Source organism: Patagioenas fasciata, unplaced genomic scaffold, assembly GCF_037038585.1.
Source record: "Patagioenas fasciata isolate bPatFas1 unplaced genomic scaffold, bPatFas1.hap1 Unplaced_14, whole genome shotgun sequence".
NCBI lineage: Eukaryota > Metazoa > Chordata > Aves > Columbiformes > Columbidae > Patagioenas > Patagioenas fasciata.
In genome coordinates, this window is record NW_027288555.1 from 249,089 (window position 1) to 261,688 (window position 12,600).

Here is a 12,600-nt window from a genome sequence, read left to right on the forward strand (position 1 = left end):
GGGAGAGGGTGCGGTCAACATGGCACGGCCCCAAGGGGGCGTGGCTTAGCTCGGGAAGAGGTGGAGCCGAGAAGGGGCTGCCCGACCCGGCTCTCCAGGCGGCTCTGAGGCGGAGCGGAGCGGGCCGGGCGGGGCCGGGCCGGGCACTCCCCGGGGCCTCGCAGAAACAGCGGCGCAGCGAGTCCGCTCCGGGCTCCAACGGTGCGCGCACGTGGCCGCCGAGAGCGCCCCGTGCACCTCGCAGCGCCCATTTCTGCGCATGCGCATTGGGAAGCCCTCGAGACAACCCTTCCCCCGCGGCCCGCCCCTTCTCTTCCCTCTCCGCAATCTGATTGGCCAGCTAAGCACGTCAATTTCCATTCTCTCCGCCTATCATCACCCGTCCCCGTTTGCCCTGCGCTGCGCTCTGATCCAGTGTCTATTTACACTTAAATACATTTAAACTTCCATTTTAACACTCAGGTATCTTTTCAAATTTACAGATTTTGACATATTTACAATTATATATATTTAGACTGGGATATCGATTTACATTTATTAATAAATTAAAGGTATGTATACGGGTGTGAGTGGATATATATAGATGATATTTATTACCTATTTAGACTATGTAACACGTAGTAATTATACATAGCTCTGCCTACTCACACTTTTTTCTATTTTAAGTTCCTATCTAGATATTTTCTTCTTTTTCAAGTCCTTCACTTTTTAATCTACAAATAGATAAGATGTTTGTATTCTTAAAACCATCAACAGAAATTTTTTACATTCTAAAATCCTTTATATAACAGAGTAGAAAAGGGGTTTTATTTTAAAATCATTTTATATCTACATGAATACCATTCTGCAATATATAAATACAAACGACAGACTTCTCTCTGTTTGAAATTCTCACGCTCATATTTACAGGGTTTAATAAGTTTTATCCTCCCCCAGGAATTTTCAGGCATTTTTGGACTGTGACCCCCTCTTTTCAGGGGGACTCCCTTTTGAGCCCCACATTGTGGGGGATTTGAGGGATTTTCTTGCAGTCAGTGAACATTGTATGGAACTGAACTGAACTGAACTGAACAGGGCTCTGAGGCCTCTGTGTCCTGCAAGAGAGCAGGAGAGCAGGAGCGGAGCAGCCCCCGTGTCTACGTGACTGTACAGCCTTCTTCAGTGTTGGAACCGAGCTGCTTCGCCTTCTGTTTGTCCACGTGCACACACACCATTCCTCACTGGAAAACAGGCAGAAACCTTTCCACACGCACCCAGGTCTGTGCACCCAGGCCTTGTCTGTTCCTGTCGGGTTTGCTGGGCTCTGTCAGGCTCCTCTGGCTCTGTCGTGCTGTGACAGCCTCTGTCAGGCCCTGCCAGACTCCACTGTTCGCTGTCAGGCGCTGTCGGGATTTGTCGGCCCCTGTTGAGTTCTATCAGGCTCTGTCAAGCCCTGTTGGGCTCTGTCGCGCTTTGTCAGGCTCTGCCTGGCTTTATCATGTTCCGTAAGTGCTCCAAAAACTGGATGCTCTTGCGATGCTTGTATTCACACAATTATCGCATATTCATTACAATTTGGGGGAATTTTTAGCATCAAACGCATCTATAGTAAGAAAAAACGTCATAAACCTAGGGTTAGACTGAGGTTAATAATTTCATGGTCTTTGCTGCCATCTAGCGTCCCTTAAGAGAATGCACAGAACACACGTTCGGAGGGTGCCTGCAGGTATGTGCCTGTTCTTGGACGAACCTGTGCGCGAAAGCCTTAGTGCCTATAAACGTTGGTCTGTCCACATGTGAGTGCCTTGATGTCAGCTCCATTTATGCTAAAGCTGGAGCATCATCGTTCAGACGTGTGCGTGTGTGCAGTGTGCCAAACATCCACGCACGTGTTTACCCTCAAGCATGTCAGTGCATTTCACGTACGTCTTTCTGTCAATAGATGGGACTGGGCACGCTTGTGGAAGTGTGCGTGTGTGTGGCCACGTGTTTGCTTACACATCAGTGTGTAGCTGCGTGTGCGTGCACGCGGTGCTGGGTGCACATACCTGGGTGCCCCACAGGTCCCGCTGTAGCAGCCCAGCACCTGCCCCATAGTCGCCCCATAAGTGCTCCAGACATGCCTCTTAAGACCCCTACAGCAGCCCCATGAGTGCCCCACAGGTAATTCCACAGCCGCCCCATCCCGCCCCACAGCGGCCGCTGCGGGACCCCCGGAGACTCCCGGCCCCACACCCGCCCCGCAGCCCCACAGCGCGCGGTCTCGGGCCCCGGTGCCGGCGAAGCCACGTCCTGGCCGCGGCCGGAGGAGCCGCCGCTTGTCCGCCCCCCACGTCCCCCCGATCGCTGCTGCTGTCGCTGCCTGAGGAGCCGCAGCAGCCGCCGCTTGTCCGCCCCCCACGTCCCCCCGATCGCTGCTGCTGTCGCTGCCTGAGGAGCCGCAGCAGCCGCCGCTTGTCCGCCCCCCACGTCCCCCCGATCGCTGCTGCTGTCGCTGCCTGAGGAGCCGCAGCAGCCGCCGCTTGTCCGCCCCCCACGTCCCCCCGATCGCTGCTGCTGTCGCTGCCTGAGGAGCCGCAGCAGCCGCCGCTTGTCCGCCCCCCACGTCCCCCCGATCGCTGCTGCTGTCGCTGCCTGAGGAGCCGCAGCAGCCGCCGCTTGTCCGCCCCCCACGTCCCCCCGATCGCTGCTGCTGTCGCTGCCTGAGGAGCCGCAGCAGCCGCCGCTTGTCCGCCCCCCACGTCCCCCCGATCGCTGCTGCTGTCGCTGCCTGAGGAGCCGCAGCAGCCGCCGCTTGTCCGCCCCCCACGTCCCCCCGATCGCTGCTGCTGTCGCTGCCTGAGGAGCCGCAGCAGCCGCCGCTTGTCCGCCCCCCACGTCCCCCCGATCGCTGCTGCTGTCGCTGCCTGAGGAGCCGCAGCAGCCGCCGCTTGTCCGCCCCCCACGTCCCCCCGATCGCTGCTGCTGTCGCTGCCTGAGGAGCCGCAGCAGCCGCCGCTTGTCCGCCCCCCACGTCCCCCCGATCGCTGCTGCTGTCGCTGCCTGAGGAGCCGCAGCAGCCGCCGCTTGTCCGCCCCCCACGTCCCCCCGATCGCTGCTGCTGTCGCTGCCTGAGGAGCCGCAGCAGCCGCCGCTTGTCCGCCCAGCCCCGACTGCCCCCCCCCAATCGCCGCCGCTGCCGCCCCCGCCACCCCCCTTCTCCCGCCATCCCGGTGTCACAACGGGGACTTTGAGCGCGGCTGTGGAGGCAGCAGCTGTTCTGATAGCGAAGCCAAACCGGACCGGGAAACAGGACCGGGAACCAGGAACCGTGGCAGGGAAGTTTTCCCTTGGAGCAAACAAACCCCAGGTGTTCTTCAATGTTTATTGAGAAAGCAGAGTCAGGATGTACCAGTAGTCCGATCAGTGACCTTCTAAGACAAAGTGGGGTCCTGGGATGTCACAATGGGCCCCAGTGACAAAGAGGGTCCCCATGGTGCCACAATGGGCCCTGGGGACAAAGGGAGTCACCAGGATGTCACAATGGGCCCTGGGGACAAGGGGGGTCCCACCCTGTAACAATGGGCCCTGGGGACAAAGTGGGGCCCTGGGATGTCACAATGGGCCCTGGGGACAAATGGGGTCCTGGGACGTCACAATGGGTCCTGGGGATAAAGGGGGTCCCCAGGATGTCACAATGGGCACTTGAGACAAAGGTGGGGTCCCCATTGTGTCACAATGCATCCCCAGTGACAAGAGGGTTCCCCATGGTGTCACAATGGGCCCTGGGGACAATTGGGGGTCCTGGGATGTCACAATGGGCCCTGAGGACAACAGGGGGTGCCCACGGTGTCAAAATGGGCCCTGGTGACATACGGGGCAGCCCAGGATGTCACAATGGGCCCTGGGGACAAAGAGGGGTCCCCAGGATGTTCACAATGGGCCCTGGAGACAGTGGGGGGTCCAGAAATGTCACAATGGGCCCTGGGGACACAGGGGGTCCCCACGGTGTCACAATGCACCCTGGGGACAATGGGGGGTCCTGGGATGTCACAATGGGCCCTGGGGACAAAGGGGGTCCCCCGGAAGTCACAATGAGCCCTGGGGACAAAGTGAGGTCCTGGGAAGTCACAATGGGCCCCAGTGACAAAGGGGGTCCCAATGGTGCCACAATGGGTCCTGGGGAAAAAGGGCGTCCCCAGGATGTCACAATGGGCTCTGGGGACAAGGGGGGGTCCTGGGACATCACAGTGGGCCCTGGGGAACAAGGGGGTCCCCAGGATGTCACAATGGGCTCTGGGGACAAGGGGGGATCCCCATAGTGTTACAATGGGTCCCAGTGACAAGGGTGGTCCCCACGGTGCCACGGTGGGCCCTGGAGACAAGGGGGGTCCCCACGGTGTCACAATGGGCCTTGGGTACAAAGTGGGGTCCTGGGATGTCACATTGGACCACAGTGACAAAAGGGGTCCCCATGGTGTCACAATGGGCCCTGGGGACAAAGGAGGTCCCCACGGTGCCACAACGGGCCAGAGGGACAAGGCGGTCCCCATGATGTCACAATGGGCCCTGGGGACAATGGGAGGTCCTGGGATGTCACAATGAGCACTGGGGACAAACGGGGGTCCCCATGGTGTCACAATGGGTCACCAGTGACAAGGGGGGGTCCCCAGGATGTCACAATGGGCCCTGGGGACAATGGGGGTCCCCATGGTGTATACAATGGGTCCCCAGTGACAAGGGGGGTCCCCAGGATGTCACAATGGGCCCTGGGGACAAAGGGGGTCCTGGGACTTCACAATGGGCCCTGCGGACAAGAGCGGGTCCCCAGGATGTCACAATGGGCCCTGGGGACAATTGTGAGGTCCTGGGATGTGACAATGGGCCCTGGAGTCAAAGGGGTGTCCCCATGGTGTCACAATGGGCCCTGGGGACATAGGGGGGGTCCTGGGATGTCACAATGGGCACTGGGAATAAAGAGGGGGTCCCCAGGGTGCAACTATGGGCCCTGGGGACAAGAGGGTCCCCAGGATGTCACAATGGGCCCTGAGGACAAGGGCAGGTCCCCATGGTGTCACAATGGGTCCGCAGTGACGAGGAGGGTCCCCATGGTGTCACAATTGGCCCTGGGGACAACGGGGGTCCTGATGGTGTCACAATGGGCCCTTGGGAAAAAGGCTGTCCCCTGAATGTCACAATGGGCCCTGGGGACAATGGGGGTCCCAAGGATGTCACAATGGGCTCTGGGGACAATGGGGGGTCCGGGGATGTCACAATGGGCCCTGGGGACAATGGGGGTCCCAAGGATGTCACAATGGGCTCTGGGGACAATGGGGGGTCCGGGGATGTCACAATGGGCCCTGGGGACAAAGGGGGGTCCTGGGATGTCACAATGGGCCCCTGGGACAAAGGGGGCTCACCAGGATGTCACAATGGGCTCTGGGGACAAAGGGGTCCCCAGGATGTCACAATGGCAACTGGGGAGAAAGGGGTGGTCCCCATGGTGTCACAATGGGTCCCCAGTGACAAGGGGAGTCCCCAGGATGTCACAATGGGCCCCGGGGATAAAAGGGGTACCCAGGATGCCACAATGGGTCCTGGGGACAACTGGGCGGTCCCCAGGATGTCACAATGGGCCCTGGAAACAATTGAGGTGTCCTGAGATGTCACAATGGGCCCTGGGGACAAAGGGGGATCCTGGGACATCACAATGGCCCCTGGGGACAAAGGGAGTCCCCACCCTGTCACAATGGGCCCTGGGGACAAAGGGGGGTCCTGGAACGTCACAATGGGCCCTGGGGACAAAGGAGGTCCCCAGGATTTCACAATGGGCCATGGGGACAAGGGGTGTCCTGGAATGTCACAATGGGCCCTGGGGACAAAGGGGGTGCCCAGGATTTCACAATAGGCACTGGGGACAAGGGGGTCCCCAGGATGTCACAATGGGCCCTGGGGATGACGGGGGGTCCTGGGACGTCACAATGGGCCCTGGGGACAATGGGGGGTCTTGGGATGTCACAATGAGCCCTGGGCACAACTGGGAGGTCCCTAAATGTCACAATGGGCCCTGGGGACAAAGGGGGTCCCCACGGTGTCACAATGGGCCCAGGGGACAGAGGGGAGTCCCCAGGATGTCACAACGGGCTCTGGGGACCAGGGGCGTCCCGAGGATGTCACAATGGGCCCTGGGGACAAAGTGGGGTCCTGGGAGGTCACAATGTGCCCTGGGCACAAAGGGGGTTTCCAGGATGTCACAATGGGCTCTGGGGACAACAGGGGTCCCGACGGTGTCACAATGGGCCCTTGGGACAAAGGCTGTCCCCTGAATGTCACAATGGGCCCTGGGGACAATGGGGGGTCCGGGGACGTCAAAATGGGCCCTGGGGACAAAGGGGGTCCCCAGGATGTCACAATGGGCCTTCAGTATAAAGTGGGGTCCTGGGATGTCACAATGGGCCCTGGGGACAAAGGGGGGTCCTGGGACGTCACAATGGGCCCTGCGGATCAAGGATGGTGCCCTGGATATCACAATGGGCTCTGGGGACAATGGGGGGTCCTGGAATGTCACAATGGTCCCTAGGGACAAAAGGGGGTCCCTTGGATGTCACAATGGGGCTGGGGACAAAGGGGTTCCTGGGATGTCACTATGGGCCCTGGGGACAAAGGGGGTCCCCAGGTTGTCACAATGGGCCCTGGGGACAAAGGGGGTCCCCACGGTGTCACAATGGGCCCTGAGGACAAAGGGGGTCCCCAGGTTGTTACAATGGGCCCTGGGGACAAAGGGGGTCCCGACGGTGTCACAATGGGCCCTGGGGACAAGGGGGTCCTCAGGATGTCACATTGGGCCGTGGGGACAAAGAGGGGTCCCCAGGATTTCACAATGGACACTGGGGACAAAGGGGGGTCCTGGGACGTCACAATGGGCCCTGGGGACAAAGGGTTCCCCAGGATGTCACAATGGGCTCTGGGGACAAAGGAGGTCCCCAGGATGACACAATGGGCCCTGGGGATGACGGGGTGTCCTGGGACGTCACAATGGGCCCTGGGGACAATGGGACGTCCTGATATGTTACAATGAACCCTGGGCACAATTGGGGGGTCCTTAGATACCACAATGGGCCCTGTGGACAAAGGGGGTCCCCATGGTGTCACAATGGGCTCTGGGGACAAAGGGGAGTCCCCAGTATGTCACAATGGGCCCTGGAGACAATGGGGGGTCCTGGGATGTCACAATGGGCCCTGGGGACAACGGGGGTCCCGACGGTGTCACAATGGGCCCTAGGGACAAAGGCTGTCCCCTGAATGTCACAATGGGCCCTGTGGACAATGGGGGTCCCCAGGATGTCACAATGGGCTCTGGTGACAATGGGGGATCCGGGGACGTCACAATGGGCCCTGGGGACAAAGGGGGTCCCCAGGATGTCACAATGGGCTCTGGGGACAAGGGGGGGTCCCCAGGATGTCACAATGGGCTCTGGGGACAAGGGGGGGTCCCCATAGTGTTACAATGGGTCCCCAGTGACAAGGGTGGTCCCCAGGATGTCACAATGGGCCCTGGGGACAAAGGGGGTCCTGGGACTTCACTATGGGCCCTGGGGACAAGGGGGTCCCCAGGATGTCACAATGGGCCCTTAGGACAAGGGGGGTCCCCAAGGTGTCACAATGGGCCCTGGGGACAATGGGGAGTCCTGGGACATCACAACAGGCCTGGGTACAAGGGGGATCTCCACCCTGTCACAATGGGCCCTGGGGACAAAGGGGGGTCCTGGGATGTCACAATTGGCCCTGGGGACAAAGGGGGTCCCCATGGTGCCACAATGGGCCCTGGGGACAAAGGGGAGTCCCCAGGATGTCACAATGGGCCCTGAGGACAAGGGGAGGTCCCCATGGTGTCACAATGGTCCTCAGTGAGAAGGGGGTCCCCCATGGTGTCACAATGGGCCCTGGGGACAAGGGGGATCCCCAGGGTGTCACAATGGACCCTGGGGAGAAGGGTTTAGGGGGTTGTGTTAGGGGGTTGGAGGATTAGGTGGTGCAGGATTTGGGGGTGCAAGGATTTTGCGGGGCCTGATTTGTGGCTGCAGAGTCTGGGGTTGCAGGTTCCAGGGGTGCAGGATTTGGGGGTTCAGGGTTTAGGGCAGTAGGATCTTTGGGTGCAGGAGTTTGGGGTGCCGGGTTTGGGGGCCACGATTTGGGGTTGCAGGATTTAGGGGTGCAGTGGTTTGGAGTGCAGTGTTTTGGGGTGCAGGGTTTGGGGAAGGAGGATATGGAGGTGCAGGGTTTAGGGTGCAGGATCTTGGGGTGCAGGGGTTTGGGGTGGGGGGCTTGGTAGGGCAGGATTTGGGGGTGGAAAGTTTATTGGGTAGGGCTGGGGGTGCAGGATTTGGGGGTGAAGGGGTTGTGGGGTGCAGGGTTGTGGGGTGCAGGGTTTGGGAGATCGGGACGTGGGGATGGAGGATTTGGGGGTGCAGGGTTTGGAGCAGCAGGATCTGGGGGTGCAGAGTTGGGGGGTGCAAGATTGGGGGTAGCAGGGTTTTGGGGAGCAGGGTTTCGGGGTCAGGCTTTAGGGGGACAGGGTTTGGGGGGCAGGGTTGGGAGGGATGATTTTGGGGTGCAGGGTTTAGGGCAGCAGGATCTTGGGGTGAAGGGGTTTGGGGTGAAGGGTTGGGTAGGACAGGATTTGGGGTGCAGGTTTTTAGGGTGCAACTTGTGGGGGTCAGGATTTGGGGTACAGGGTTTGGGGGTGCAGGGTTTAGTGGTGCAGGGTTTGGGGGTTCAGGTCTTGGGGAGGCAGAATTAGGGTGCAAGACTTGAGGGTGCAGGGTTTGGGGGTTTGGGACATGGGGCTGGAGGATTTGGGGGTGCAGGATTTGGGGTGCAGTGTGTGGGGGTGTGTCCTGGTTTTGGTAAAAACAAGTTTCTTTTTTAGTGAATTTGCCTGTCAGCCAAAGCCTTCATGTCAGCTGCATTTTCCTGGAGAACCAGACACATGTTTTGGTTAAACCCAGCAAGGGAATGGAAACTTATTGATAAGCACGGATGGACATCTCGCGAGAGGGGCAACGAGAAACTGGTGATCGAGAGACTGACCAACGGTGAATAACATTCCATTCACGTGAATACTTCATATAAAAGTGGGAGATCACGAGGATCTCGTCCCCTTTGCCTTTTCCCTTTTCTCCTCATGGCCGACATCAGGAGAGGACCTTGCTGGTCGTCCCTGCGAACTGAGGCCAGTGAGAGACTGAATCCAGCTCCGGTTGGCTACAGAGTCCAGTCCAGGACTTTGGGTGCTGGCTCTGCAGTTGCTCAGACTTACAAGATGGGTTTTGTATATTTGTATTATTTTCTCTGTTCTCATCAGTAGCATCAGTAAAACATCTTGAACTTTTCCAACTCTCTCCCCTCTGTGCTTCTTCCCCTCCCGATCGCCTGTGCTGAGTGGGAAGGGGGGAGAGGGAGGGGCAAAAGGGGGAAGTGGGGGGGAGAGGAGGTTGACAACACATCTGCCAGGGTTTGATTGTCACCCCGCAATCCTAACCCTCGACAGATAATTGGCGCCCAACGTGGGGCCAGAGAACGGGGTAAATTTGGAGATTTTTGGCTTTTCTACTGCTCTGACGTACCTTTCAATTTTCTTGGCACGGTGCCAGCTCATAGAGTTGTGATACTCGCGCGTCTGTTTGATTCGGATATTATTTAGTCGTGATGATGATCCTGTGTGGTATGGCACTGGTTTATTTCATTATACTGCAGCCGCTAATGAATTTCTACTCGCTTCTGCTTTACCTTGAAAAACCTCCAGGAGAGATTAAAGAGCAGAATGGCTCTATATTTGCTAATTGGTCAAGCGAATCTTTAGAAAGGCTGACTAACAATACTTTTGTGATTTCGCTGGGACAGTTTGCAAATGTTTTAGAGAACTTTGAATACCCTTGGAGCTTTGATAGAACTGTGATGGTGTTATCTGGTTTGCTGAATGTGTGTCAGTTTGCGTTACTGTTAAGAGAAATGAGGTTCAATAGGAGGTTTGCGTCTCTTTTTAGTCCTGAGATTTGCGGTGCGCCTTCGGAAGCTTTAGCAAAAAGCACTCCTGGCCGCTCGAGAAAAGGCAAAACAGCCAAAGCTGCTGCTGCAGCCACTGCCCCCCAACCGCGGCTTCGCAGGCTGAAGCTCCAGCTCCTCCGCATTGCTCCTCTGCCAAGGGCGCTGCAGATAACGTTACCTCTCCAGCCTCAAAGGCTGACAAGGCAGCCCCCCCGCCTTCACACACTGGGCACTGTTGCTGCTGTAACCACAGCAATCACTGTGACAGTCATTCAGACTCTGGAAATGAATCAGATGATGGTGAACCCATATCAGCATCAGTTGCTGGTTGTAAGAAAGTCACTAGAAAGACCACCCGTGCAGCAGGTGATGGCACAGGGCCAACATCAACCCAAGAGGCATCATCACTAGGACAGGGTGGAGATGAAGTGACCACCACTCGGTCCTTTTCTCCAGGTGAGCTGAGAGACCTGCGAAAAGACTTCAGTCGTCGTGAAGGCGAGAATATTTTAACCTGGCTGCTGCGATGCTGGGACAACGGGGCAGAAACAATTGAATTAGAAGGTGGTGAAGCCAGGCAGCTGGGATCTCTGTCAAAAGATTCCACCATTGATAGGGCAATTTCAAGAGAGTCTAATGCCGCTACTCTCTGGACCCGACTCCTGCAGCTATGAAAGTCAGATTTCCCTACAAGGAAGATTGTATATCCAAGTTAGGGAAATGGAATACTATGGAGAGAGGTATCCAGTTCCTGAGAGAATGAGCTGTGCGAGAGATCATCTATCTAGGACCAAACAGCCAAGAGGGGACAGACCCAGATAGAATCAATTGTACAAAATCTATGTGGCGCAGATTTGTACAAAGTGCACCACCTGCATATGCTAAGTCATTGGCAGGAATGGTCTGGTCAGCTAGAGGTATACAAGAAATTAATGAAGTGATTGAGCAGCTCCGGAACTTTGAGGACAGCCTTGCTGGTTCTCTACGGGCTTGTGTCTCCGCTGTGGAGAAACTGTGTGAAAAATCTGATGACCGGTTTGAAAAGCTGTTGCAAGAAATCCAAGAGCTCAGAGCAGACTCGTACCGTTCACGACCTGCACAAACCTATGTTTCAGCTGTTAGGAGAAGGCGTTTCCAATCTCGAGAGAGAGGGCAGAGACAGCCCACAAAAAGAGGTTCACTGTGGTTCTTCCTACATGAGCAGGGAGAAAACATGAACAAGTGGCATGGAAGGCCGACCTCAGAACTTCAGGAACGAGTACGTGAGATAAAAGGAAAAACTCCTAGGAAGGTGGCTGCTCCAGTTTACAAAAGGAGCAGAAGAGATTCTGATGCTCTTGAAGGAACCTCTAATTCACACCCAGAGACTGTGCAAAACAGGAATTAGAGGTGCCCTGCCTCCAACCAGGTGGAGGAAAGGGATAACAGAGTTTATTGGACTGTACAAATACTATGGCCTGGTACAACACAACCCCAGGAGTACAAAGCTTTAGTGGACACTGGTGCTCAGTGCACAATAATTCCTTCTGATTATAAAGGAACGCAATCCATCAATATTGTTGGAGTGACTGGGGGATCCCAGGAGCTGACTGTTGTAGAGGCTGAAATGAGCCTAACTGGAAAGAACTGGCAAAAGCATCCCATTGTGACTGGTCCAGATGCTCCGTGCATCCTTGGCATAGACTACCTCAGGAGAGGGTATTTTAAGGACCCAAAAGGGTATAGGTGGGCATTTGGTATAGCAGCTGTGGACACTGAGAAAATTGAACAACTGTCTCATTTACCGGGTCTTTCAGATGACCCCTCTGTTGTAGGACTGCTGATGGTTGACGATCAGCAGGTGCCAATTGCTACCACGACGGTGCATCGCCGGCAATATCGCACCAGTCGAGACTCTTTGATTCCTATCCAGAAGCCGATCCGTCAATTGGAAAGCCAGGGTGTGATCAGTAAGACCCGCTCACCTTTTAACAGCCCAATCTGGCCAGTGCGTTAGTCTGGTGATGAGTGGAGACCAACTGTAGGCTATCGTAGCCTGAATGAAGTTACAGCACACTGAATGCTGCTGTGCCTGACATGCTAGAACTGCAATTTGAACTGGAGTCAAAGGCAGTGAAGTGCGATGCTACAATTGACATTGCTCATGCATTTTTCTCTATTCCTGCAGCAGCAGAGTGCAGGCCGCAGTTTGCTTTCACCTGGAGGGGCATCCAGTATACATGGAATCGCTTGCCCCAGGGGTGGAAACACAGTCCTACCATCTGCCATGGGCTGATCCAGACCACGCTGGAGCAAGGTGAAGCTCCAGAACACTTGCAATATATTGATGACATCATCGTATGGGGCGACACAGCGAAAGAAGTCTTCAAAAAAGGTGAGAGAATAATTCCTATTCTTTTCGATGCTGGTTTTGCCATAAAACGGAGCAAGGTCAAGGCACCTGCACGAGAGATCCATTTTTTAGGAGTAAAATGGCAAGATGGCCGTCGTCAGATCCCAATGGAGGTGATCAACAAAACTGCAGCAATGTCTCCACCTACTAATAAAAAGGAGACACAGACTTTCTTGGGCATTGTAGGTTTTTGGAGAATGCAC

General features: G+C 56.4%; 1 protein-coding gene across 1 annotated transcript in view; it reads right to left on the reverse strand.

Annotated features, from left to right (window-relative positions):
• Positions 1-902: 902 nt before the first annotated feature.
• LOC139826742 (dynein axonemal heavy chain 9-like) overlaps positions 903-12,600 on the reverse strand; it is a 32,932-nt gene continuing 21,234 nt past the window's right edge. Inside the window, exon 6 of the mRNA XM_071803142.1 lies at positions 903-1,582. Within this exon, the coding sequence (XP_071659243.1) occupies position 1,582 (1 nt within the window). The 3' untranslated portion in view covers positions 903-1,581. The remainder of the gene's footprint in view (positions 1,583-12,600) is intronic.